Source organism: Ciconia boyciana, chromosome 2, assembly GCF_034638445.1.
Source record: "Ciconia boyciana chromosome 2, ASM3463844v1, whole genome shotgun sequence".
In the NCBI taxonomy this organism is placed as follows: domain Eukaryota; kingdom Metazoa; phylum Chordata; class Aves; order Ciconiiformes; family Ciconiidae; genus Ciconia; species Ciconia boyciana.
The window spans coordinates 645547-672284 of NC_132935.1; the positions used below are offsets into that span (position 1 = coordinate 645547).

At 67.0% G+C, this 26738-nt stretch overlaps 2 protein-coding genes across 4 annotated transcripts in view; one reads left to right on the forward strand and one right to left on the reverse strand.

Moving 5' to 3' along the window:
* Positions 1-1883: 1883 nt before the first annotated feature.
* BOP1 (BOP1 ribosomal biogenesis factor) overlaps positions 1884-26738 on the reverse strand; it is a 69644-nt gene continuing 44789 nt past the window's right edge. For both annotated transcript variants that reach the window (XM_072851739.1, XM_072851740.1), the window contains exons 4-16: positions 8494-8648; positions 8115-8232; positions 7908-8009; positions 7351-7563; positions 6596-6757; positions 6117-6197; positions 5587-5656; positions 4281-4413; positions 3638-3818; positions 3230-3518; positions 2983-3067; positions 2415-2522; positions 1884-2193 (exon numbers count right to left, since the gene is read on the reverse strand). In XM_072851739.1, coding sequence (XP_072707840.1) covers positions 2040-2193; positions 2415-2522; positions 2983-3067; positions 3230-3518; positions 3638-3818; positions 4281-4413; positions 5587-5656; positions 6117-6197; positions 6596-6757; positions 7351-7563; positions 7908-8009; positions 8115-8232; positions 8494-8648 — 1851 coding nt within the window. In that variant the 3' untranslated portion in view covers positions 1884-2039. The remainder of the gene's footprint in view (positions 2194-2414; positions 2523-2982; positions 3068-3229; positions 3519-3637; positions 3819-4280; positions 4414-5586; positions 5657-6116; positions 6198-6595; positions 6758-7350; positions 7564-7907; positions 8010-8114; positions 8233-8493; positions 8649-26738) is intronic.
* SCX (scleraxis bHLH transcription factor) lies at positions 16320-26734 on the forward strand. Of its 2 annotated transcripts, none has more exons than XM_072851748.1 (2): positions 16320-17227; positions 18970-20043. In XM_072851748.1, exons 1-2 carry the CDS (start codon positions 16709-16711, stop codon positions 19048-19050), a joined length of 600 nt encoding a protein of 199 aa, XP_072707849.1. In that variant the 5' UTR covers positions 16320-16708; the 3' UTR covers positions 19051-20043. The 2 variants fall into 2 exon arrangements, with proteins under 2 accessions (XP_072707849.1, XP_072707850.1); XM_072851749.1 differs by lacking the exon at positions 18970-20043 and adding an exon at positions 26039-26734 and having other exon boundaries at positions 16324-17227.

Below are 26738 nucleotides of genomic sequence, written 5' to 3' on the forward strand. Positions count from 1 at the left end.
CTGTAACCAGAAGCAGCCAAGGGAGGTGTGGGGTGGCAGTGGTCCTGAGGCACGACCTGGCACCATCCTCCTAGCGGTGCTCCTCCTCAGCACTCAGCAGTGACACCTGCATCCAGCAGGCCTTGCAGTGTCAGTGGTAGTCTGGGTGTCAGTAGGGCTCAGAGTGAACAGGCCAGGGCAGAGCAGAGCTGCTGTGAGACAGGCAGGAGTGGTTCGTGCCCAGTGCTGCAGGGAGGGTGGAGAGGCTGCTTGGGGCTTGGTGGCAGGAGGTGGCCTGTGAGCTCTTGGCCCTGGCACGGCACAGCAGTGCTCGTGGGCTCTGGTGCTCCCTTGGCTGCCACCTCTGCACGGGGCCGCGTGGCTGCCGGGGCCCTTCCGTTGCCGTGGGACAATCCTGCAGCCCTACCTGCTCCCTGGGCCAAAACAGCTCTGAAAGCTCTCACAGCCTCTCCAGCTGTGCAGCTCTGGCGTGGCGGGGGGATTCCTGGGATGACTGGGCAGGGAGTTGGGCTGCACCCGGGCTGGGGCTGGGCCAGGCCCTCCCACCCCTCCTGCCAGCCTCGGGGCAATCGGGGACCCCCCGGTCCGCCCTCAGCCTTCTTCGACTCCTTAAGTGGAAGCCCTAGGTGGGCTCATTGCGTTGGGTTTGGTGCCAGCCCTGGCCCACGGCCCCACTCTGGGACAAGCCCAGGTGATGTGGGACCCCGCAGCGGGGGTCCTGCAGGGCGCTGCGTTCCGGGGGGGGCCATGCTGGCTCCCGGCAGCCCCCAGCCATGTGGGTGCACGGGCCAGGGAGGGTCCCGGCTGGATCCCGTGGCCATCCTGGCCTGTGGCCAGTGCTGAGCTCATGTGTGGGATGAGCTCACGGTGGCTGTCGGACCGCAGGGTGCCGAGGGCAGCGCGTGAGGAATCCTCTGCCGGGACCATGGGCAGGGGGCTCTGCCCCCCACCTAGGCTGACCCCTGTGACTATGGGGGGGTTGCTGCTGGGGTTAGAGGGGTGCTGGGGGTGGGGACCTCATGCCTTTTGGGTTGAGGCTGCTCGCCGAGTCCTTGCACCAGGTGCACGTGGGGCCAGCTGTGGGGCAGAGGGTGTCGGGGTTCCCGTTGGCGGGCGCGTGTGCCATGCCAGCCCTGGTCTGTCAGCAGGTCCCATGCCAGCCCTGGTGCACGTCCCCAGCCCGGGTTCGGGGCTGGGACCTGCTGCAGCCCAGGAGCCACTGCACCCCTGGGGCTGGTGCATGGCGGGGCCAGCCCGGAGCCCCGGGCTGGGCCAGGCGCCGCGGGATGTGCCCACTGCTGGGGGCACCAGTGCAGGGGGCAGGTGATGCCCCCCCAACTCCCCCTGCCATGGTGGGGGGGGGGGGGGGGTGGGGGGGCTGGAACTGGGGCGGGGGCAACTGGAGACCCTGGGGAGGGCTGAGATCAACTTCATCCCATCCTCTGCCCGCCCTTGACCCTTCCATCCCTCCATCCCACCACCTGCCCCGTCCTTCCTCTGCCCCACCATCCTCCCCGCACCTGGGGTACTCCGGGGAGGGAGGGACGGTGACGTGCGGCCCAGCTCTCCAGCACGCAGCCACTGTGGTGGGTGGCTTCCCCACAGGGACGGGGGTCAGCCAGGGCTGGGACCGGACAGGTCCTGCCTGCTCAATACCACTGTGTGGGAGCAGCTCTCCTGGCCGGGGGCCGCGGTGAGCTCCAGGGCCAGGCAGCGACGGCGAACGCCGCAAGAGCTCCGGGGAAAGGCAGCCGTGCCGGCCGGAGGGCACCGCGCTGGGCTGGGGGAGGCAGCAGCAACGAGCGGGTTCTGGCAGGGGACCCACGTGTCCCCACGGCCTCGGTCCAGCCCGGGCTGAGCCGGCAATGCAGGACAAAGCGGCGCAGGGTTGTATCCAAAAGAGTTTAATGAGAAAGGCCCCGGGAGTCTGCGTGCAGGAGGGGGAGCGACGTTCCCGGCAGAGCGCGGTGGTCCTGGCGCTGCCCCGCGCCCGCAGGGTGCTGGTGTCGGGTTGGGGGTGCGCGGGCCCTGGGCAGCAGCTACGTGTAGAGCCGGACGGTGCCGTCGGCGCCAGAGGAGAAGACCCAGGGCTGGGTGGGGTGGAAGAGCACGTCGAGGACACCCAGGTCCAACGTCAGCACGTGGCCCTTCAGAACCTTCACGGGCACCAGCAGTGGGTTCTGCAGCAGGTCGCTGTGGTGGAGGAGACAGGTCAATGCAGGGCTTTGGCTCCCTCCCTCTGACCTCCCTGGGGTACCCCCAGGGTCACCCCACAAGCGCTGCTCCCCCGGCAAGGAGCAGGCAGCACCGCGCCCTCCCTGTGCAGCAGCTCCTCTAGGGCTCCGCCGTGCCGCGGCTTGCTGGAGGAGAGGGGAGCCGACACTGAACCCCCGTGGCTTCCTCCCCCCACGTACTTGTAGACCATGCCGTGGCAAACGATGACAGTCCCGTCGTCGGAGCCCGAGGCGAAGAGCGGGTAGTGCTTGTGGAAGGCCACGCTCCGCAGCGCTTTCTTGTGGTGCCTGCAAAGACGGTGGGCGCGATGTCAGGGCAAGGGGTGGACGCTCGGCCCCTGTCCCGACCCTCGGCCGGGGCGCCTGGGTCTGCGCACGGCCAGGCTTTACGGACCCCAAGCTCTGCTGTGAATGACCCTAAGTATGGGAGGGGAGAGGGCACCTGGGACAGACTGGGACCCGCTGTGGGCAGCTCAAACCAGCCCAGCACCTACTGCCATAGAGGCTTTGCCCTGCCCTGAGCCCCGGGAGAGCTGTGGTCACCGTCCCCCACCCCGGCACATGAGAGCCGTGAGACACCAACACGCCGGGCAGGGATGGCTGCTCCTGGCACAGCCCCGACGAGCGCCATCCTCCTGCCAGGTCCCAGGAGAGGGAACGGCCCTGGGAAGAGGCCGCGTGGGGCTTGTGGGGCTGCGGGCAGGTTAACGGGGAGCAGCCAGAGGCTGGCCCGGGCCCCGCGGCTCACCGCAGGAGCTGGTAGGGTCTGGTGGAGAGGTCCAGGTCGAACCAGGCCAGCTTGCTGTCGTAGCTGCCGCAGATGATGTTGTCGCCTGTGAGAGGGAACAGGGTATTACTGGGGTCCCCAGCAAACCCCATGGTGTCCTGCCAGCAGCCAGAGCCCTGCCTGCGCCCCGGGCAGCTCGGCTGAGCAGGACGCTCTGCACCGGCTCACAAGACCTGGCAGCGCCTTGGGGTGCACGCAGGCCACGTACCTCCAGGGTGGATGGCCATGCTGGACACCCACTTGCAGTTCGTCATCAGCTTCTTGGTGAGCTCCTGCTTGAGGAGGTTGTAGACGCGGACGTAGCGCTGGGTGGCCACGAAGAAGTAGGGCCGGATGGGGTGGAAGAGCACGCACTGCACCAGCCCCTTGCTCTTGCGGAAGGGGTTCTGGCTCCAGCGCTTGCTGGTCTGGTGAATCAGCACTTGCATGTTGCTGTTGTCAGAGACAACGCTGGCGAAGTAGTCGCCTTTGCCGTGCCAGGTCACCTGCTTCACGGCCTGGGGAGAGCGGGGAGGGAGAGAGCCATGGCTCAGACCCGTAGCGGGACTGCCCCAACGCCTCCCCAGGGAGCAGGCCCCTGGCCAGCCTGGCTCCCGCGGGGCCTCCCCGTCCCGACCTTGCTGTGCTGGACGACCAGCCGGACGCCTTTGCTGTGCTCCTCCGTGGTGGCCGTCACCCACTGCACGGGCTGGACCCGCTCCTCCTCCGGCGCCACGTAGGACTCGAGCAGCTGGTCGGTGGCCCCGTAGAGCAGCTTGTCCCCGAGGCAGGGGTTCACCAGCAGCACCGACTGCTCCCTGCAGAGTGGGACGAATGTGTGGGTCAGGGCACCGCCGAGGAGAGGAAACCCCTCTGCAAGCCCTGCGCCGCCAGGGGATGGCCCCAGCACAGGGCCAGGGCCACGGGGAGGGACGTGTGGGACTCTGCGAGCAGTCAGGCCCTTCCGTAGGCCAGCAAAGAGAGAAGAGGGAGCATACGGGGGAGCTCTGTCATAGCCTGAATGCCCCAGGAAGGATGGTGGGGACTGACTGGTTCCTCCACAGAAGAATGAGGGCCACCAAATGAAGCGGGAGGCAGCGTCACAGCGAGCAGAGGTGGCTTTGCACACCACAGTGTAGCCATCCTCGCTGCTGGGGGTGCCACGAGTTTACAGGTGCTCCTCGGAGGCTGGACAGGCTTTGGGAGGGGAAATCCTGCAACTGCTCCAGCTCGGGGAGCTCCTGGCTGGAGGACGATTAAGGCCACGCTGGGACACTCACACGCAGATGGCCACCAGGCAGACGGTGGGGTTGGGGTTCCAAGCGACGCTCTTCACCACGCCGCCCACGGGCAGGGTCTTCATGCAGCGAGCCGTGCACACCTCCCAGAACCGCACCGTGCAGTCATCGGAGCCTGCAGGACAGGACGGCGTGGGCCAGGGCCAGGGCCAGGGCCAGGGCCAGGGCCAGGCACGGCTCCCCCCAGGCACGCTGCACCGGGGGCTGCCATGGCTCGGCTCAGCAGCACGGGGCTCCGGGGCACGTCCCCACGCCAGAGGGGAGAGCAGCCCCGTGCCTGCTCGCAGTCTTTGGGGAGGAGCACTGGGAGCAGCGAGAGGGACGCAGCAATGCCCCGGTGCCCGCGATTCCCCGGCAGCTCCTCCGCGTGACGGCAGCTCCAGCACCACGAAGGCAAGACGTGATCGGGGGCTGCTGCCGAGAGAACAGGCCCCCACCCCGCTCCCTCCAGCACCGCGTCTCTGCCCATGGTCCCCCTCCTGACGCGCACGGCTCCCGGCGCAGCTGCCGTGCTGGCAGCATGCCTGGCTCAGCTCGGCACGGCACGGTGCGGCCCCGTCTAGCTGCAAGATGCAGGCAGCTCCCCGGGCGGGCAGCTCCCCGGACAGGCTTCTCCACGGGCAGGCGTGGCAGGAGCAGGTAGCCAGCGGTGCGCGCGTGTCCCCGCAGGTCGGGTTATTTTTAACGCCTGATTTCAGCCACTTTCCCAGCCCGGGGCCAGGAATTCCACGTTGTGCAACCAACCGACACCGCGGCCACCAGGAGCTGGCAGCCTGGAAACTCCAGCGCTATAAAAAGCACATGTGCCTTTGTGGGCTGTTAAACTGCCATCTGCTCTCAATCTCCAGCCTCCGGCCGGCCGCACAGGGCTCCGCGTTTACTCCTCCTGCCTCACTTTCTCCACTGCTGAGCGGGAGGGACGCAGGCTCCTGGGTGGGGTCCCGAGAGCGGCTGGAAAAACCCACGGAGCTTTCTGGAGGCAACGCGCCTTCCCACAGACTGGGGGACACACGCTGCCGGCTCGGGCAGCCGCAGGACTCCCAGGGATGCTCCCAGCCTCCTGCCCAGGCTTCCCCGACAGCCGTGCACCGGTGGAGGGGGCTGGCAGGCTCCCTGGCGCCCGACCGCTCACGGGAACCCCGGCTCTCAAACGTGCACGGGGCAGCAGCCTGGCTGCCCCAAGCCCCACACTGGCACGGGGTGACACCGAGACCGGCTCCAGCGCTGGAGCCAGGCCAGCGGTGCCCGGTGTGGCCGGGATGCCCCGGTCTGGGCAGCGAATCCTTACCTGACACCAGCCACTGCCCGCTGGGAGAGATGCTGAGGCAACGCACCAGGCTGGTGTGCCCACGGTAGACCTGGGGAGGGAGACGGGAGGAGGGTGAGGGCCCCACGCAGCCCAGCGGCTCCTCTGTGGGGACGTCCCCACACTGCCCTGGGCTCCTCAAGGAGGCAGAGGGGGCCTGGGGTCATTCGTGTCTAGAGGAAAGCAGAGGTCTGCGTGCCACCGACCGCCCTGCGTGACCAGACCCGGGGCCCCTGCTCTTTTCCTGGGGCAGGTCCCCTGCTTTGCCCGTCCGCCATGGCACCGACCCCAGGCCTGCCTCACCGCTGCGGGCAGGACCCCACGGCAGCCTGGCTCTGCCCGGCACGGGCTGCAGGGCAGGTCCTCTCCCTCCAGGGCAAGCAGGCAGCAGCTGAGCCCAGAACAGCCGTTACGGGTGCGTGGGCACGCCTGGTCTCACCAGGACTGGCTTGGGCACAGCCCACTGCCTCGGACACGCACAGCAGCCCCCCCGGCTCCGCGCATCCACTTACCAGGGCCTGGGTGGTCGGGAAGGGCTGCAGGTCCCGCGGCTTCGGCAGCTTGGGGATCAGGTCCTCCGGGTCCACGTTGACCTGCGAGAGGCAGGCAGTGAGACACACCTCGGCCCCCCCGGTGCTCCGCCGGCACCGGTGCTGGTGCCCTGCGTGCACGGGCTGCGCGGCCCCCGGGCAGGCTCCGGCTGGAAAGCCCAGGCTCGGGGCTCTGAGCCAGAGGGGGATCACAGGACAGTGCTTTTGTAAGCATGGGCATGGCCCCCATTCCAGCTCAGGAGCTCTGCAGCGAGCCGGGCCTGGCGTTGCGGGTAGGTGAGGGGCGAGAGGCCTGCAGGAGCAGCAGTTTGTGCCCCAGAGCGTCGCGGTCCCCTGACCAGCTGGGTGGCATCGGGGCACACACAGGCTCGAGCAGAGGCCAGTCTGAGACGTCTCCAGGACACCCAGGTGAGGGGTGCTGGGGTAGGAGAAGCCCTCACCCGCATTTTCCTCTGGCGCGGGCAGAGGTAGAGGTCCAGGCAGCGCTCGAAGCGCTCGTGGATGAAGCGGGAGTAGGCAGGCACTGCCCGCAGGCACCGGTACTGCTGCGGCACGAAGTTCAGCTTCCGTTCGGCCGGCTCCTGCTGCTCCCAGGCCAGCTTCTGCGGGGCAGAGGGGACCTGGGTCAGCAGGGCTGGCAGGACCCCTGGATGGCGAGGTGCCGCCGCCCCAGCCCCGATACCCCCCCCCGAGCCCAGCAAGAACCATCCTCGAGCGGGTTTCTCGCCGGCCAGCACCGTGCCGCTCCGCAAGACACCGCGCTTACCCCCTCTGCCCCAAGGCTCCCTGTCTGCCTCCAGCCGAGCCCTCCTCAGCCTGCCGGGGTTTTGCTGCCTGTTTTTGCCCCCCAGCCCCTGGGCTGACCGTGCCTCTGGATGCAGCGTGCCAGGATGACCCCCGCACCAGGACACCCCGCAGTAGCCTAGCCTGGAGGCTGTACCTTGCGGTCGCAGGGACACCGCGCTCCCTGGGAGGTGGCCCCACTTCTGTTTTTATTCAGGGGGGCTGAGGAACCTTCGCTTTCATTTTCCTTGCAAGGTCTCGACTCATCTCGACATGACATGGTCTCCAGGGTGCCCCTCCAAGGTGCAGCACTTCCCCCGCCGCCCTCCCCAGCACAGCCTCCCTCGGGTCCTGAGCTCCCCGTGTGCCCCGTGCTTTCCCCTGTGGCTCCTGGCCGCTCACCCCCCCCCACCTCCTCCTCGCTGAGCAGGTACTCGGGTGGGGGGTTGTAGGACTCCTCGTGCCCAGGCAGCTTCATCTTGGGGGCTGGGACGTGCATCTTGTGGCGGCCCAGGATGGAGTTCTGATCCTCATGGGCCCAGAGGTCGTAGTATGTAGGTGTGTCGTCCTTGGGCTTACGGGGCTTGATCCAGCCCATCTTGATGGCGTGGACTAGCTTGGAGACCTGTGGGGCAGGGAGAGGTCAAGCCCAGGAGCCACAGGACTCTGCAGGCTCGGGGAGGAGGAGGTGTGGGACGTGAGGATGGAAACGAAAGCCGCCGAGCACAGCTCTGCAGCCCTGGGAGCCCAGGACTGGAGGACTTGGCACGGGCTTACACATGGACACAAAACTGCTGCAGCAGGAACAGTCGTGGGGGCGGGTGGGCCACGGCAGGGACAGGAGGGACTGACGGACAGAACAGCCGCGGTCACCAGCCTTCAGCGCCGCGGTCTGCGTGGGGGCTCCAGCCGCAAGCAGAGCTTGGCTTTGTGCTCCCAGCTTACCCAGGGTGCTGTCAGACCTCTCACCTTCTCCTTCTCGATGAGGGAGGGGATGAAGCTCCGCTTGTCCGCTGGGCGATTCGTCACTGGGTGGATCATGACCTCGTGGGTGAAGAAGTCAACGGCCGGCTGGGGAGACAGAGACCCCGCGTGGCAGAGGCAGCCGTGCTGCCCTGCCAGTCCTGGGGCAACCCAGCGCTCGGAGCAAGCGCAGAGGGTGTGCCATGACCCTACCTCGTAGGGGTCGAAGTGGACATCCCCAAACTGCCCCTTCTGGAGCCGATGCACCAGGTCCACCTGCTCGTCTGTCAGCTTTATGTCTGCACCCGTCATCTTGTCCTGGACCGTTCGCCTGCAGGGAACCGAAGAGGACAGGGTCAGGGCTGGACTGCAGCGTCCGTCCCTGACGCCGGTACAAGCCCCAGGACCATGAAGCCCTGGGCTCCCGAAGCCACACGCCAGCAGTCACACCGGGATACCTCGAGGTCTGCAGTCTACAGCCCTGGGCTCCGGGCAGTCGGGGCGTTTCAAGCCCCGGTGCGCACGCGTGCGGACACACACGCTTCACGTGGCGAGCGTGTCACACCGTGCTCACCTTCCCCAACGTGCTCACCAGTAGTCGGGGTTCTCCATCTTCTCCAGGAACATGTCGAGCTCGTCCTTGTTCCGGATGGGCTTGTAGATCCTCTTGCCCTCCAGGTTGTAGCCGATGTGTGGGAAGTCCTGGTACCACTCCATGGGGATGTTGCCCACTGTGTTGCGAATGTCCTGGAGGGGAGCGGAGGGAAGCGGTGTGCGGGGAGGGCAGGGGACACCATTTCAAGCAGATGCACCCCTGGGTGCCAGGGGCTAAAAAGGAGGAGGGGGCAGGAAAGCCGCGTGATGCCCGGCCCCCTGCCCAGGTACAGGCTGAGCCCCGCTGCCTCCCCCTTGCCCATTTGCAGGCACTGACAAGCAGTAACGGCACCCGGGCACTGCTCTGCCTGCGGCTCGTCGTGAGGATGCCCCAAGCCCTCCCAGCGGGAGCGAAGCAAACCCCGGCTGCAAGCTGCTGATGCCCGCTGCCGCGCTGCACTGCCCCGGTACCCACACGCTGCCAGCGGCTGGGGCAGGACGGGAGCAGGGCTGGAGAAAGGGTCCCCGCGATGGGGAAAGCCGGGAGGGCAGTGACTGCACCCCAGAGCTGCGGTGGGGTGAGGGGGTCTGGCCTGAGAGCACGCCTCCAGCCCCGCGCCCGGCACAACCACGGGCAGCCCAACGCCTGCCCGGAGCTGCGCTTCATTAGGGGACACGCAGCCCCTTCCTCCGCGCTCGGGGCAGAGGACGCAAGCGTCAAGGTAAGCAGCGCCCGGGCTCATTTACCGCAGCAGGAAGGGTTTAAAAACCTTTTAATGGCTCGGCGAGCGGGAACGCCGGAGCGCGGCGTTGGCTGCAGCCAGGCTTCAGCTGCCTGCTGGAGCGTGCGGGCAGGGGGCTGCGGGCGGTCAGCAGCGCCGCGGCTGAGCACATTCCTGCGTCCGTCCCGCAGACAGGAGCGCGCCTCACATTTTCCGATCGCCAGCTGCCAGGCCTGCTCCCCCTGCACACGCACGCACGCGCAGGCACACGCGCACCCGCCCAGCCGCTGCCTTTCTTGGCTGCCTGTACCGGGAGCAGGCAGCTGCCCCCGACCCACGGGTGGCTTCATCCCTCCCCTTGGCTCGCTGGCCACTGGGGTCCGCACGTGGCCACGGGTCCCACAGCTCTGGGGCAGGAGCAGCCCCTGGCATCACGGCGTGCTGGCGGAGTGGGCCAGCCGGCACCACAGGCACGTTTCCGAGATGCTGCTGGGCTCCACATCTCCTGTCCCCGACACCGGCTGGGAGCGTGGGGGACGGCTGCCCCGGTCCCCGTGAGCAGCTCGCGTGGGGACACGCTGCGGAGATGAGCTGTCCCTGACCTGCCGCGGTCCTTGGACCGACGGAGGCTGGGGGAGATGGGGACGGAGGCAACATCGGAGCTGCTCTGCTGCCCTTTACGAGAGGCTGGGGGCAGGAACCAGCCCCCGAGGGGGCTCCGGACTCCCACCGGCTCCAGCTCCCCAGCGGGACCTGCCGCCCCAGCGCAGGGCTCGGAGAGGAGCGGCGAAGACAAAGAGGCCCCAAAGAGCTCATCTGGGCACGGGGGACGGCTCCAGCTGGGGCCTGATGCCAAGCCCGCAGGCGGAGAGGGGGCAGAAGGGGAGGTTTCCTGGACAGGAGCGAGGGGATGTTCGGCAAGGGGAAAGGTGGGAGATTCAAACCCGGCAGCGAAATTGCTCTCACTCAACCCGCAGCCCGGCAGCAGCTCTCGTAGCCGCGGCAAGTCGCCAAAACGCTGACGCAGTCCGGGTGGCGACCGGGCGCTTCTGTGGGCAACGCAGACCTCCAGACTCATCACCGCTGACGGCAAAGCCACGGCGCGCCTCGGGGACGGAGCCCCCGCAGCTACACGAGGGCAGGATGCGACCCGACGGGCAGGGGCCAGGCAGACACCGGGCAGGCGGGCAGACACCCGGCCGCATCCTGCCCCTCGGGGCTGCGGGGTCGGGCAGGAGCGGGGAGCGAGGGCCCTCCGGCTTCTCCCAGCTGCCCTGGCGTTGCAGAACGCAGAGACCCCGTCCCCAATTACAGCCGCAGAGGGACGAAGGTGTGAAGGCGACCTGTGCCCCGTACACCCCGCAGTCAGGGGTCACCCTTGCCCCGCGGCAGCATCTGGTCCCCATAAACACTTGCAAACGACACGGAGCCTCCCACGGAAAGGCGCCTGGAGCCCCGGCAAGGCAGAGCCAGCAGGAGCCCCCGGGGCCACGCCGGGCCCATCCATCACTCTCCGAGCAGAGCCAGCGCAGGATGTGCGCAACCCCCCCGGGATCTGGGCAGGAATTTTCCCCTTGGTATCAGCGAGGGCTGGCCCGGTTCCGGGAAGCCGCTGCTGCACTTGGCCGGAGGCTGCATGCTGCTGGGGCACAGCCGAGACCCCGGGGGCTTCCCGGACCACCTGGGACTGAGCCGGCAGAGCCCCTGCATCTGCAGGCTGAGCTCCCCTGGGTCGCTGCCCTCTGCAGCTGCCCAGCTGAGGCTCGTGCAGACAGACAGACACCGGGATGTCGGCTCTGGAAGCCTCATCCTGCGGCTGGCAGCAGGAAAGCCGTTATCCAAGAGGCCTCTGGGAGCCCGGCGCAGGCTGCTCTGCGGCCGCCTGTCCCCGGGATGCCCCAGCACAGCCCCAGGAGATGCCAGCGAGATGCCCGACGCCCAGAGCTCTCCGGGCCACAGGCAGCCACGACACCTCTGCGGTGGTGCCAGCTCTCGGCCAGGCAGGAGCTTACAGCCGCCGTGCCTGCCGGGGCTGGAGCTGCTGCCTCACCTGGGAAGGAGATTTTTGCAAGGAGCAACGGGGCAGCAGCCGCCGGCTCCCCGCGGGGCTGCCAGGCAGAGGCAGGAGTCCCCGCAGGCCCGGGGACCGCTCCATCCGACCGTCTGCTCACAGCAGCCCCTTGGACCTGCACAGGACGAGGGAACAGCGACGAGGTCGGTGACAACCGACACTTGGTGCGGGCGCCCGGTCTCAGCACCGAGCGTGACACCGACGCTCCCAGGCAGCACAAGGCACGCTCGCCAGGCAGAGGTGTATGGCTGCCTGTCCGGCTGCACCCCGCTGTGTTTCTAGCAGAAGTACTTGCTCCTGGAGCGGCGGGCTCGTGTGCTCACACCGCTGCACGGCTCGCCCGGTTGCGGGGGTCCCAGCCGGCAGCGGCGAGGCCGGGGACGCGAGGCCCCGGCAGAGCGGGAGTTCAGCAGTGCCGCACGTGGCACGGAGCCTCTGGGGAGAAGCAGGGGAGGGGATGCAGCAGTCCTGGCCACGCAGCCTGCAGGCAGCGATGCCGGAGCCACTGTGCTTCACCTCCGGGATGCAGGCAGGCTGGGCAGCGACAGGCTGGGCAGCGACAGCAGCAGGGAGGGCAGAGAGGGCACGAGAGGATCGGCAGCACGGATGCCCGGGTGATGAGACAGGTGCAGGGATGCAAGCTGTTCCTCTGGGCTCTGTGGCCGAGGGATGGGAGCAGCCTTGCCTTCTCTGCCCTTTTTCCCTGATGCTCTCTTCACCCTGACGAACACACGCTACGGCTCCACTCGCATGGGGCAAGACTTGAGCGGGGCCAGCTCTCCAGCCGTGGCACGGCAGAGCAGGGCTAGCTGCAGCCTTCAGCTGTAGAGACACAGTCAGCGTAGAGACAAGCAAGTATTTTTAACGCCCCGGGCTGCTGCCCAGGGAGCGCTGCCCTGCCTGGAGCCTGGAAGCCCAGACTGGGCGTCTCTTCCCGAAGGCCGGCTCAGCTCCGCCAGGAGCTGCGGACTTGACGCAGGAATCCCTGGGCGAAGCTCTTGCCAGGAGCAGACAGGATCCCAGCAGGCCTGGAACATTTTCCCCTCAAACACGAGCCCCAGGGTCCCGTGCTGGCCACGCAGGAGCACGCCCTGGCTGCACGCTGCGAGGGCACTCGGGACCTCCTGCCCCAGCCCGGACCTCCACGTGGGAGACGCCCCGTGCGGCACCGGCCAGGCAGCACCTGCCGGCACGGCCTGGCAGGGATGGGCTCAGCGCCGGCAGGATGCCCCACGCGCTCGTCCCGTCCCCGGTGCTTACGTGCCTGGCACAGACACCCCAGTGCCTGCTGGGGAGGACACCGGGAGGCCCTGACCGGGCGGCCCTAGCTCTGGTTGTTCTGGGGTGGGGAGCAAACCCCAGAGCGCTGACGGTGCCGTCGGGCAGGTCAGGACCGGGGTCTCAGCCCCGACAAAATCCCGTAGGGACGCACACGCCTGAGGCCACCACGGGAGGACGGCCAGGCTGCGGCTGCCCCTCAGGGCTCACCCCCAGCAGGGGGATCCACGTCCTCCCCCAGCCCGATCCCCAGCAGCGGGATCCACGTCTCCCCGCAGCGCGGAGGAAGGAGCAAATTCCTCCCAGACGGAGTTTCTTGACGGTGCCGAAGCAGCCCAGTAGCGACAACCCCGGCCCTCCCCTCCGCTCGCCTCCCACCCACCCACCCACTCGGGCGGCGCGGCTGCCTCCCGTGTCGTTAACACATCGCCTCCGGCGAGCCGCGTCCTGCAAGCGAGCGCGGGGGAGTCTGGAGCCCCGAAGCGAGGGACTGCCGTCACTCAGCCTCACGTCTGGAAGTTGTTCTTGGATGGGCCCTGGGCATTCCTAGACGCACATTCCTGGCAGCTGGAGAGCCTCGTAGGAAAGATTCTTCTCTTGAAAATATCCGGTCCACGTGGAGGAGAAAGGGGACGGGGCAAGCTCAGCCCTCCCACCCCCCACCCCGGAGACCATGGCAGCGTGCCCGGGTGCCGGCGGGGCGCTGGGGACCACGGCAGGAGGGCGTCTCCTGTGCCCCCCGAGGTGACAGCACAGGCTCCAGCACTGCCGGAGAGGGCTCCGCGCCCCCAGCGGCACTTCCCGAAGGAGGGGGATCCTCGAGGGGGTCCGGCACGAGCACCGGGCACCCTCTGCGGGGAGGGAAGCTCTGCAGAGCCCGGGGTCAAGGTGTCTGCAGGAAAGCCACCCCAAGCACCCCACGCTCTGCAGGGCCGTTAGCTGGGGAGGGCGGGTCCCGAAGACGGGCAGAGGCAGATTTAAAAGGGACCACGAAAGCCCAACTCCACCGCGGCCCCGCGCCTCGGTCCAGGCAGCAGGGCAAGGCAGGCAGGCAGCCGCTGCAGGCAGCAGCTCCTCTGCAGCGGAGCGGTGGCGTCATTGCAGGCAGCCAGGCCAAGCTTCCAGGTAATAAAGCCGTGGCAGGGGATGGATCGCAGCGGGGAATTTCAGACTCCTCGGCCATGGCTCTGCAGCCGCGGCCTCCCCAGAAGAAGGCGCCTACAGCAGGCTCTGCTGACCTGCCAGGGCTGGGAAGACGATGCCCAAATCGGGACATCATGGAAGCTCTTCGGGAAGCCAGGAGAGCCACAGAGCCAGTGGCTGGGACGCTGCGATCTCCAGCGCCAAATGCCTCTGCTTATTTAAGACCAGGGCTTTCCGAGCCCGTGCCAGGTCTGGTGCTCTGGCCCGACCCAGCGCTGAGCATCACCTGCACACAGGACCGCTCTCCATCCCGGTCTGGAGCCGGAGGAGCTGGGCCGCGGGGAGGCGGATGTGCGTCTCACCAGGAAGGACAGCGCAGGGCAAGCGCCCAGGGATTGCACTTAGATAGAAGGTGCTAGAGAAAAGCAAGCTCATTAGCAGAGCTAAACGAAAGCAGATGCCTACAGGAGCCCGGGTTTCCAAAGCACGCATGGTGAGCGCCCAGCACTGTGGAAGGAGATGACAGTGGCTTGGATTTCAGACTGCTGATTAACTGTGGTAGCACACTGCAAAGGTGAAAAACACTGGCTCGGAGCGACAACACCCCGCGCGGAGCTGCGGCTGGGGAGCGCGCTCGGGGGGATGCACTGCTCACCGCCGAAACAGAGGGGGAACCCAAGACTTCACAGCAAATGGCAACTCCCATTTCTGGCCAAGTTAAAACGCCGCTTATCAGCACACCACACAAAGCCCGCTCGAGGGCTGTGACCAGCGGGGTCTCACCCGGCTGCCCCCGGGGCTGCGCGCAGGCAGGGCTGGGAGCTGCCGCTGCCGGGGATTGCCCGTCCCCCCCCTCACCAAAAGCAGCCGGTGTCCCTCCCGCTGGCGAGGGCAGAGCAGTCCGTGGGGCTCAGCCTGGCCGACCCTGCTGCAGCCCCCCAGGCTGCGGGTTTGCAGCGGCCGTGCGAGGGGACGACGCTGCCCTGAGGGTCCCCCGAGCAGGGCCAAGTGGCAGGAGCTCTGCCGGGCTGGGAGATGTGCCTGGGCTTGGGGGAAGAGCAGGCTTTCGCCAGGCACCGATGCTCTCCTCGTGCCAAGGCAGAGTTGTGCAGCTGAAGGGGGCACGCTCCCACTGTCACAACTCATATTTTACGAGGTTACGGGGCCGGGACAAGGCAGCCCGGAGCTGGGGCAACTCCCTGCCAGCTCAGGCACAACCTGCTCCGGCGCTCGGAGGTCCACAGGTTCCCTGGACCCATCCTGGGTGCGGGGTCCCAGCCCCACACCTTAGGGACAGCTCTGTGGCTCGGGATGCTGTGGGGATTCCCACAGAGGAGGAGGCTGATGGCCTTCACCGGGGCTGAACCTCCCTGCCTGCCCTCTGCCTCTGCAGCAAGGGACCAGCCGGGCCGGCAAGCTCCGGAGCAGCCTCGCAGCACCTCCGCGGCTCCGGGCCCACGATCTACGCCATGAACTCAAGCGGCCCTGGGGCTGCACTGCGCCTGCCTGGGGCTGCCACCGAGCCAAGAGCCTCGCAGAGCAAAGCCGGGGCTGGGTCGCAGGCTCTCCCCATGAGCCTCTAAGCTCACCTGCAGAGCACAGGAAGCCTCGGTTTCCTTTGGTCCCAGGTCTGGGCACAGACAGCCAGGACTGCCCCGCCGGAGCGGCAGCCGCTGGGGGCCCACGGGGACCGCTGCTCGACCCCCCAAGCCCTCTGTCCCCAGAGGAGTCTGCTCGAGCTGCCTGCGTGGGCACGATGAGCCGGCACGGGCAGGGGAGCAGGGGGCAGTTTGGGGCAGGTTTGCAAAGCCGACCCTGCCAGCAGGTGCTGGTTTCTGGGGGCTCAGCAGAGCCGGCGCAGTTACGGGGACAGGTTACGGGGACAGGTTATGGGGACAGGAGCGGGCTCCGCACCCGCACGCACCTAGCAGGCTGACTGAGACACAAATGCTGATATCTGGGGAGGAAATTAAAGCAAATTAAAGCGGCAGGCGTGCACCAGGCAGGAGCTTCGGCGGAGGTATGCCGGCGGGCAGCTCCTCAAGGGTTAATTCCTCCCTCTCTGCCCCATTAGCAGCAGCGGCAGCAGGATGGATTCGGTCTCGCTGCGGGAAGGGGAGGGAGGGCTCTCAGGGGTTCTCTTTGCAGGGACTAATCCTGAACAGGAGCCCGTCTCCCCAGCCCCGGCCTGGGGGTGACGCAGCCCCGTCCCCAGCCCTGTCCCCGGCGCGGGCTGCCCATGAACCCCGCAGGCACGGGGCCAGGGGAGCCCCCCTCCCGCCCCAGCACGTAGGGTCCTCCGGGGACCTCTGGGAGCCCCCACGGACCCCGCTGCCGGTGCCCCCCTCGCCAGCAGCGCCGCGCCCACCCAGGCCCACGCAGGTGACGGGCGAGGACGCCGCACGAGTCCCCGTGCGCCCGCCGCGTGCCGGGCCGGCGGCCGCGGCCGAGGCCCGCAGCTGGCAGGTGAACCGCAGCAAGCGCTCCTGTCCTCGCCGGCCCGGCTGCAGCCCCTGGGCCGCGGGCAGGACCCCCGGCCGAGCCCTGAAGGGTTAAGTCCCCTGCGGGGACGGAGGGTGAGCTCAGGTAGGCGTGAGCCTGAGCGGCTCCCACTTCCAGAGCCAGAGCAGGGCTGCCTGCCGGAGCCGGAGGAGGGGCCTGGCTGACCACTGCTGCTGCTATAAAACTCCCTGCTCCTGCCACACTCAGCGTCTTAAGATGCACATGTGTGGGGAGAGGAAACAGGCAGCCCTGCCTGCGAGCAGCCCTTAACCCCTTCTGCGCGGAGAGAGCCGGCAGGGAGCTGGGGACGGGGATCCCCCGCTGCACCGCCTCCCAGCCGGAGCCTGCCCGGGGAGGGTGACGCGAGCCGGGGCTCCCCGGACCCCAGCCGAGAAAGCAGCATGAGCGCCTGGAGCTGAGGCCGCCCGCAGCAGGAGTAGGTCGGCAGAGCGCGGCGGTCCCCACGTGGCTTCCCCGGTGTCCCCTCGCCGCCCAACATGTCCTTTGCCATGCTGCGCTCGGCCCCCAGCCGGTACCTGTACCCCGAGATCAGCATGCTGTCCGAGGACGAGGAGAACGGTAGCGAGAGCTCCGGCTCCGACGAGAAGCCCTACCACCTGGACGCCGACGGCTACGGCATCAAGGCCAGCAAGCGCAGGAGCGGCAAGAAACCCAACCGGATCAACAGGGAGCCCCGGCAGCGTCACACGGCCAACGCGCGGGAGCGTGACCGCACCAACAGCGTCAACACCGCCTTCACCGCCCTCCGCACGCTCATCCCCACCGAGCCGGCCGACAGAAAGCTCTCCAAGATCGAGACCTTGAGACTGGCCTCCAGCTACATCTCCCACCTGGGGAACGTGCTGCTGGTGGGGGAGGCGTGCGGGGATGGGCAGCCCTGCCACACCACCCCTGCCTTCTACCACCACGGCGGCAGCAGCCCCCCTGCGCGCGACACCGAGAACTCCCAGCCCAAACAGATCTGCACTTTCTGCCTCAGCAACCAGAGGAAGCTGGTAAGTGGCCGCTCGCGCCGTCCCCGCGGGGCTTTCGGCTGGAGGGGGCTGCACCGGCTGTGGCGCGGGACCCCCGGGCGTCCCCAGCCACGGCCGCGCGAGGAGGGGGTCAGGGAACGCCAGGGCACCGGCTACAGCTCCGCTGCCATCGGGCTGGTGCGAGCCGAGGGAGAGATGGGATGGCCGGGAGCGACGAAGCAGCTCCGGTGGGAGCTGCATCGACACGAGCCGGAGAGCGCGCCAGACCCCGCGGTGAGCCTGAAACTCGGGCGTGGAAAATACGGTGCCTCCCTTTCGCACGTCCAGGTTTGCTGCTCAAAGCCCCCAGAAGCTGCGTCCGAATCTCGCATGCGTTCGCCGAAAGGCAAAGGGACGGTAGAAGGGGAAACCCTCTGAGGGCGAGAAACAGATTTTAGGAGCTGGAAATCAGAGGCACAGGGAAAGTAAATCCGGAAGGAGTCTGCACCTCCCCTCCGGCAGAGTCCAGGCAGCAAACGGAGAGGCGAGAGCGATTTGGGCGCAGGGCTGGCCGCAGCCGGGGCTCCCAGCCCCCCCGATGCCAGCGGCTGGCGGCAGGGCCGGCTCCCCGGGCTGGTCCGTCTGCCTGGGCGAGGGCCACGCTGGCTCTGCACACCCACCCGTGGGCCTGGTGTCCCGGGGAGCCGTGCCGGGACAGGGATGGGGGGAAGCCGAGGCCAACGCCACGGCACGTAACTTCCCCTCTAGCACCCCGGAGAAGCGTGGGGACCAGCAGCTCTGGCCCACCGGCACTCGGGAAGCGGGACGGCTGTCCCAGCTTGCCAAAGGCACCGGCAGGTTTCCGCCGCCGAGTGGGAGCCGTAACGTCCTGGCCAGCCCGGTTCACCCAGTGTCCCCCGCTCCCGGCTCTCGGTCCCATGCCTTTAGGGGAGCGCTCTCCTCCCAGCGTCCCGGCAGGCAGCACCACCTCGCGCCAGGACCAGCCTTCCGGCAGAGGCTGTCTCCATGCCCGCTTGGCACCGGCACTGGCCAACGCCTGCCATGCCGGCCCACAGCTCCAGCGGGGTGGGCACCACTGCCCACGGAAGGTGAGGGGGCAGGAGGAGTAAGACACAAGGCCGGCAGCCAGACTAGGAAAATCCAGCTTCAGCAGCAGCTCTGCCGAGGCTCCGGGGGCCGTTTGCGTGACTGCCACCGACTGCCACCTCCCCGGCGCAGCCCTGCCTGTCCCAGCAGACCTTCTGCGGCGGTGTGGGGAAAGCAAACCCCGCCGCGGTGCCGTGCAGGGCGCGGCGGCGCGGTGCGGGGCTGCAGCCTTTCTCGGGGCTCTCCCGATGTACAGGGCAGCTCTTGCCACGCATACGCAGCCACGGGGGAGCGGGGACGCAGGGAGGAGGCGGCTGTCACGCGTCTCAAGCCCTGCTCAAGAAGGCTGTGCCCTGGGTTTTAGAAACCTGTTGGTCTCCTGCACGGTGCAGATGGTTTCCAGCGGGGTGGAGGTAAAGGAGGGAGCAAGAGCCGAGGCAGAGGCGTCGGGATGGCAGCCGGAGCCATGCATGCACGCTCCACCATTTGAACCCATTTAACCCCAATGAGTAACGCCCTGAAGAGGGAGAAGTCTTTGTTAAGGATTCAAGGCTCATTAAGCACGAAGCAGTGGCGGTAAAACCAGTCACGAGCAAGCTCTGACAGCTTGAGTATTTCAGAGCAGGAAAACCCCAAACCCTGTTAATCCCCCTTGCACGTCCTTTCCGATTCACTAGAGAAGGAGACAGAGCCGGGAGCAGGAGGCAGGAGGGAACAATGTCCGGAGTCTTTGCATCTGCTGGGATTTACACCGCTAAATCTTAGGTCGTCAAAGATGAATACACAGGGCTCTTTCTACTTGGGCAGTGGAGACCAAGTGCTTCCCCTGTCCACAGCTTTCATGAGCACCAGTGTCAAGTTCTCCCCAGTGGGTGAGGGATGCAGACCACCGGCTGTGAAGTGTCCAGCACACTGCTCAAGCCAGTGCTACCCCAGCTTAACAACAGAAGCTGCAGGTGGGGAAGCTCCTACAGGGCTGAACTGGAAAACTCCCCCGCCTTCCAGTTACCAGCCTGTTCGGAAACCTCCTGTAACAGCTTCAAAGATCAAGTTCTCTGCCTCTTTTGCTGGTATTGCCACTTTTGCATCGATTCCGATAAATTCCCATTGCCACTTCTGCACCGATTCCGATAAATTCCCATTGCCACTTTTGCATCAGCTCCCAGCACGGACTCCTGTGCGGGGGAAAACGCCAGGACTGGCACGTCTGTGCCAAGGCGCGTGGAAAGGATAAGCCGTGCAAGACTCCTGGGCCAAAACGGGCCACCTCCCTTCCTGCAGCTCTTCTGGATAAAACCTCCCCAAGATCAGATCCTCAGCGGCCGTCCAAGGGGACAAGATACTTTGGTTTGTCTGAGAAATAAGCTAGGTCGGGCTCATGCTGGGAAGAGGGGACTGAAGAGACCGTGCCTAAGCAGTGCACTCGGTCTGTGCTTGAGATTTTACGGCCAGATAACAACTCGATAGGTTTTACTGTGTGTTAAAGAAATAAAATAAACCATCTTTTATCAGGAAAGGTATTTTGACAAATGGTGAGGAAATGAAAGCAATCTCCTCTGGAGCTGCAAACACAGCGCAGCTGGGATCTCACAGCCCGTTTGACGTCGGGTGGAAGGGACCCTGCCTTGGCTCTGCAGAGCCAGATGGCCACCGGCCCATTCAGGAGAAGCCAGCTCCATGCGAGGCCACTCGCCTCGCCTCGCGCCCAAAGCTGACCCAGCGCCAACGTGCGTGGCAGCTCCAGCCCTCCGCCCCAGCGCTTGCGAGCTCAGCAAGCGACGGCACGCAGCTCCTCGGAGACCCCCCTTCCCTCGAGGGAAGGAGGCAGAGGCACTCCTCCTCTCCCAAACACACACACGCAGCTTCGCTCCACGCTGAGCTTAGGGGAGAGCAGCTTGGTCATATCAGAACACAAATTGACATGCGTTGCTTGGTGCTCAGGTCAAAACAGCCCGTCCATCCCTGACAGAAAGGTCTGTTCTTCCGCCATGTCTTTTTGCTCACTTGTAATGATGTCGTTTCAACCAACGCGACCTTGCGGTACGTGATTCTGTCCGCCTCCGGCTTTCTAGGCTTCGCCAAAGAAAGGGTAACCTCAGGAGGGATCTCCTTCACGGTACCCCCAGGCGAGCCCCTGCACCGTTTGCCCCTCTGTCACCAGCGCTGCCCGTCCATTTTGTGCCAGACGTGCCGTGCAGCTCCCCTGAGGGCCGGCCAGCCTGCGGTGGGACACCCCAGCCTGCAGACTCCTTGCTGCGGCCGGCTCTCTAAAACCTCCTCCTTCCCAAAGGTCCCAAGACGCGCCATGCCTGCCCAGCTCCCAGCCCTTCCACAGCCTCCGGCCGTGCCGGGCACACCGTCTCCATCCCGAGCCGTGGGAGGCTGCACCCAACCCGTGACTCCGAGGGGAAGCGATGGCATGGCTCCCCTCACTAAAAGCCTGACGCACTCTAGAGAGGCAGGAGACGGCACGCGCGGCACTGCCAGCGCGGGCAGAGGCCGGATGCCACCTCGTCCCCAGGCACCCTGGCCAGGAAGGCAGGAGCACCAGGGAAGTTGCGGGTGCGCATTTGTGAGCAGGACCCGCTGCAGGGAGGGGAGGAACGGGATGGAAGGCGTGAGCTGCTGTGCAGAGGCTTTCTAGTGAGAGGGGCCACAGCACAGAGCTCAGGCGGGACGCTTGGGCTTGCTGGCTGCTGTGGGCACCCCAAGGGACGGCCGAGTAGGGCAGCCAACCTTCTGCGAACCTTCCTAGCCGGCCCTTCGCCTCATCCCGCTTTTGCTGGCCAAGCAGCACCCCGGTGGGCAAAGGGGCTTGCCCAGATTCATGCTGCATGACTCAGCCTCGCCTCGCACCCAGGCGTCCCGCCGCCGCCTTATCCCAGGGACTTTCCCATATCGGGCTGAAACCAACACCATCTCCCTGGAAAGATCCTTCTTTAAAATGAGTCATGTGTAGGTGTCTGCCGCCCGCCGGAGAACGGCTGAGCTCTGCTAAAGGGGCTGCCTAGGCTGGCGGCTGCTCAGGCTTGTGCCAGTCCCCTGAGATCGAATCAAAGGTTAAAAACCTGCATGGGGACAAGGCCTTGGACGATGCCCCAGCCAGGGCACAAGCAGGAGGGAGGTCACCAGACTGGTAGGAGCATCACACTTGCCGCAGGCGCTGCAGGACAACGTGTGGGCGGGTGGCAGTGACGGATGGGACGGTCCCTGGCTTTGCTCCTGGAAGCGAGCGCTGGGAGAGGGGCCCCGGGGCCATGGTGCCCCCGACACGCCATCCCTGCCGGCCCGTGACGGGGCTCGTGCTTCTCCAGGTTTTCCTTTGTGGCTGTTGCCTGTGTCATCGTCCCCGCCAGGACACGCAGTGCTGGCGGGGGAAAAACAGGACGTTTCTCCTCCAGTGACCGCATCGGCGGGGAGAGCTGCTGGGAACAGCCACGGCTCGGGGCAGCTCGCGGACCGCCTGGGCTGAGGGGTGGACTGGGCTTGTTTAAGTGCCAAAAAGTCCAAATCCAGGCAAGTCCAATCCAAATCCTCTCGCTGAAACTGCTCCGGGGCTGAGGACCCTCGCAGTATCCTCTGCGTGCCAACGGCGCTCACAAAGCGCTCGTCCCCACCGCCTGCATTGCGTAGAGCTGTAAAGGGCCGAGGGGTGAGCGGGCCTGGGGACACGAGACGTGGGGGCAGAGGGGGGGGTCACCCCGAGCAGTCAGTGCCGGGATTGCACGCTGGTTAAAGTGACGAGGGACGAGCGTCCAGCATCGGCCGCTCTGTCTTCTGGAGCGGGAGCATGCATTTGCATGAAAGCAAACTGGGGAGGGGGCACCGAGACCACCTGGGATCTAAAAAGCGTTGCAAGAGCGACCACGGCTGAAAGCCCCAGCGTGTTTCAGGCTGCGCGGCGGGAGCAAAGGCTGCCCGCACCCCGCTCGCCGGAGGGCTGACCTGTCCCGTCACCCATGGGGCAGGAACAGTGCCAAGGGGTGCCCCATCCCTTCCCAAGGGGCAGCGGCAGCAGAGCATCCAACCCCAGCCGGCAAAGCAGAGCGGTCTGCCTGCTGCCAGTGCCCCCGCTGGCATGCGCCGGGGGCCTCGGGAGAAGCTGGCGGGACACGGGACACGGCCCAGGGCTCTGTCCCATCCCTGCCCTCCCTGTGGGCAGTGGGCTCCCTGCCTCCATCTCGGGGCACGGGCAGAGCGGTGCTGAAGCCTCCCCTCGACGTGAAGGCAGGACAGGCTCTTCTGGGAGCCCGGACCCGCACAGACCACGCAGCCCTGGGGGGGTGGGATCGCCCCACCGGGGCAGCTCCCGCCAGCCCGGGCCGCAGCCCCTCGCTGGGGGCCCACAGCACGAGCCCTCTCCCCTGATCTCGGGGCAGCGCGCCCGCCCCCGCCAGCCCTTCGGAGGCAGCCGGGACCCCCGGAGAGGGCAGGCCGGGGTCACGGCACAGACCCGGCGTTAATCCCCCGGCACCGCCAGCCGGGCGATGTGTGAGAAAGGAGCAGCCGAACCTGGGGCACGGCAAGGCTGTAAAATAACCCCCGCGGCCCCCGGGCCCCCCTGCCCGCCCCGCGGGGCAGGCGCTGCTCGGAGAGCGGAGGGTACGGAGGGGTATCCGCTGCGCGCGCACGCTGCCCCGTCCCGCGCGGAGAAGCCGGAGGGGAGCAGGCAGGGGATCGGCGACCGCCAGCTTTGTGCAAGTGTGCAAGGGGCCGGAGCAGCTCCAGGTCCCACTGCCACCCCCGAGGGCAGCGCAGGCAGGCAGGGAGGGAAGCCCCGGGTGCCGCAGGCTGGTCCGCGCCGCGGCGTCCCTCAGAGGATGGACGCTCCTCGAGAGGAAGAGGGCAGGGAGGAGGGCGATGGCTGTGCAGACCCCAGCTCCTGCACGATGCCCGCCCTGCCTGGGGGCACACGGGGCAGGCGTGGCGGGAGCGCTGCAGCAAACTCTTCCAGAGCATCTCCCAAACCAGCTCCGGTCCCATGGAACGGGAGCAGAGAGTTCTCAGCAGAGATAAATGCAGCAGGGCCGCGGGCTGGAGCAGAGCAATGAGAGGATCGGAGGTTTTCCTGGGCGGCTGGGACAGGACCCTCGGGAAGGGGAGAGGCGGCCGTGCAGGAGGGTGGGGGTCTGGGTGGGGGTCAGCCCGGCCTGCAGGGACCCGTGGGGCTCGGCAAAAGGGCTGGGGCTGGTGAGGAGCCCTGCCGGCGCAGCCGGCGTCACCGCGCCGAGCAGGAGGGGACAAGGCGGGCAGCGGCCGAGCTCCGGGAAGGCAGCGCTGGCGTGCTGGATCCGGCTGAACCGCCACCGACAGCCCCTGCCGCAGGCACGGGAGAGCTCCGCAGCACCAGCGGGTGCGGGAGGCACCAGGTCACAGGGGGGTTCGCCGAACGGACCTCGTGCGGCCGCGGGCGCCTAGCTCAGCCCTGCCGAGCAGCTCTGAGAGCGGGTCGCTGCCGGCTGTGAATGCTCTGTCCCTCCGGAGGCAAAATGCTGGCAAAGGTGTTTGAGGGCAGCCTCGACTGAGCGGGCTTGTGATTCAACACTAAGTGAGGAACTCGCGGCCTTCGTCAGGGGTAAGAGCGGCTGGGAGGAGGGGGGTGACGGGTTTGGGCAGAACCAGCTGATCCGGTCACCCGCGGCTTGCCTGCACCCCTGGGTTTTATTGCTGTTGTAGCAAAACCGCTGGCAGCCGCCGCTCCTGCGGCACAGAGTGCCACGCTGGATGCAGCCGAGGGCAAGCGCAGGAAGGGCTGAGCCGAGCCCCGCAGCGGGTGCTCTGCGCAGAGCCCGGGGAAAGCCGCCCTCGCTCCGCTGTGGCTGGCAGCGCCCTGCGCTGACGGGTCTGCGGAGGCGACTGGAACTGCAGGGCACCCAGAGCCGTCCCGTGCTCGGAGCAGCCGCTCCGGTCTCCAGTGCAGGCGCGGGTGAAGCTGCTCCGGGGCAGCGCCAGGGCTCAGCCTCCCCGTCCCCGCGGCCGAGCCCCCCTGCCCTCGCCCCAGGCACGGCAAGGAGAGCTGGGGAGCTCAGCGTCCTCGTCACAACGGCCTTCCCCACCAACGCTCCCCACGTCCCTCCTGCCACGACCCAGGGCACGGTCACCCTGCCACCGAGCCCACGGGACAGCCAGGGCTTGGCGTTAGCCAGCAGGGACGGGAGTCCGGACCCGCCTGCAGGTTTGGTGCGAAAAGACCCATAATTTGGGCACGGGGTGGCACGTCAAGCGGGGAGCGCTGGGCTGTAGGGACAGCGACGGTGACGGGGAGCGGAGGGCTCCGTGTGCACCCCAAAAGCCTTCTGCAAGCGAGGAGCCGTGAGCGGGCGGCGAGCTGGCCAGAGCCATGGGGCAGAGCCCAGGAGCTCCGTGCCTCGCCCCAGCACCGTCCCCCCGCTCCCCCCACGGTATCTACAAGATGGGACGGCTCCGCAGCCCTGTAATTTACTGTTCCTGCTGCACTTAATGGCAGCGGAAAGGCAAGGTGATAGGGGAAAAAATATGAGGCGGGATTTTCCGAATCCCCATTTCCTCTCCAGACAGCACAAGAACTCCTGGGGCCTGAACATCTGGGAAATTTAATTTTACCATTTCTGAGCTGAACTCCCCTTCCCCTCCCCTCCCCTCCCCTCCCCACCCCCGGTAACAAAGGAAGAGTCAGAGCAGGGGCCGCACGTGCAGCCGTGGGGGAGGCTGCACCGCAGCAAGTCCTGCGGACCAGCCCAGGGACGCGGCCTCGGCCCGGCCACGCTGGCGAGCCACAGGCCAGCAGAGGAGAGGTGGAAACACCCCCTAACACCTGGGCCCTGGGCAGAGAGACCTGCACCCACCCCGGCCAAACCCCAGACGGCCGCGAATCCCATCAAACTGGAAATGAGAAGCACCAGCTCTGCCCGCGCACACCTGGCTGGGGCAGTGGCGGTGCCGGCGGTGCTACCGGTGGCAGCGGCGGTGGTGGTATTAGCGACGGTGGCGCTGCTGGTGATGCTGGTGGTGGTCGTGGTGGCAGTGACGGTGGCCTTGGTGGCAGAGATGGTGCTGGTGGCGGGGGGCTTTTCTGGTGCTCGGGGAGCAAAGCCTGACTCGCAGCCTGGCTGTCACCGAGGGGCTGGCCGGGAGGACTCGGCGATGGCACAGGAAAGTTTCCTGCAAGCCGTGGATGGCGACCAGGCGGACAGGGACAGATTGGTGTTTTCAAGGCCCCAGCAGAGCACACAAAGGGCCTGTCTGCAGGAGCGAGGCTGCAGGAGTGGGATGGGAGAGCCCCGAAACGGGCGCCGTTATGGACAGTTTGGGCAGCGTAGAGGGTTTCTGTCCTGCCGCTACCTCTGTCCAGGGAGAGGGCTCGGGAGGCAGGTGGCTGGACGAGTGACCGTGGTGGGGGCACGGCGCAGCGGGGTGGAAGCGTCGGGCGTCCCGAGGAGGGCAGAGGGGAGGCGGCGAGGGGAGTCCCCCGGCAGGGCCAGGGCAGGGCAGGGGAAGGCACCTGCAGGAGCAGGGCTCTGGGGCGGACGCAGCTCCTGCTCCGGCTGACCCCTCCGGACCCCCAGATAGACACGGAGGGATGACGATGATGCCTCGGGAAAGCTGCCCCACAGCGCCCAAGAGCCGTCGGAGCGGAGCTGCCACAGGCCCCTCCTGCCAAGCACCGGCACGGGGAGGAGCGAGAGGCTCCCAGGCTGGAGCCAGCGTGCTGGCAAAACTCCCAGCCCCAGGTGTGTTTTTTTAACTTGGCCTTCTCCTTCTCTGCAGAGTAAAGACCGAGACAGGAAGACGGCGATTCGGAGCTAGATGATCATAGTTTTCAGGAAGGACAACAAGGAGGAGCAGAAGGAGGAAGGATGGAAAAGCCACACACACAAAACCACAGCCACGGACACTCCTGCCTTCACCCTGCTGCTGGGGAGAGCTGCACGGCGTCACCCCGGAGGACCTAAACCTGACCCGGACACGCGCCTCGGGAGAGGCCGGGCGTCCTCCCGGCTCGGAGGGGTGACTGCAGACGGGAAGCGAACACGGATGCGGCGGCGGCAGGACTTTGCAGGACTGCGCGTGGCGGCTCGGAGGAACGCTCGCTGCGCAGGGACGCTCCGCGACGGCGCAGGCGACGCAGCCGCTGCCCGGAGAGCCAAAGGGGCGGGGGACCTGCTCCGGGCCTCCTTGGAAGGGGAGTCCCTGCCCCGGTCTCTGCGGATGCCACTCACGGCTGCTCCCGGGGGAGAGCCGGCACTCGGACGTGCCCCGTCCCAGGTCTGACTTGAGCAGCGCTGGTGAAACCGCTTATGGAAACACCCTGCTCTCCCCGTCCCCTTCCAGCTTTGAGCCACTCCATCCCCTGAACTCTGAGTCCTGGGGTGCTGCATTTGTTGAGTTTAATCAATACATGCTGGTGTTTCATGTCATTGATATGATAATATAAAGCCTGAGCAATTTGTATAATTAAAAATGAATA

What these genes read in the sequence shown, in the direction of transcription:
- SCX (XM_072851748.1), top strand. Translation starts at nt 16,709, where the DNA reads ATGTCCTTTGCCATGCTGCGCTCGGCCCCCAGCCGGTACCTGTACCCC. An exon ending in TCAGCAACCAGAGGAAGCTG is followed by an intron (nt 17,228 to 18,969) that starts GTAAGTGGCCGC and finishes CCGATTCACTAG; the next exon opens with AGAAGGAGACAGAGCCGGGA.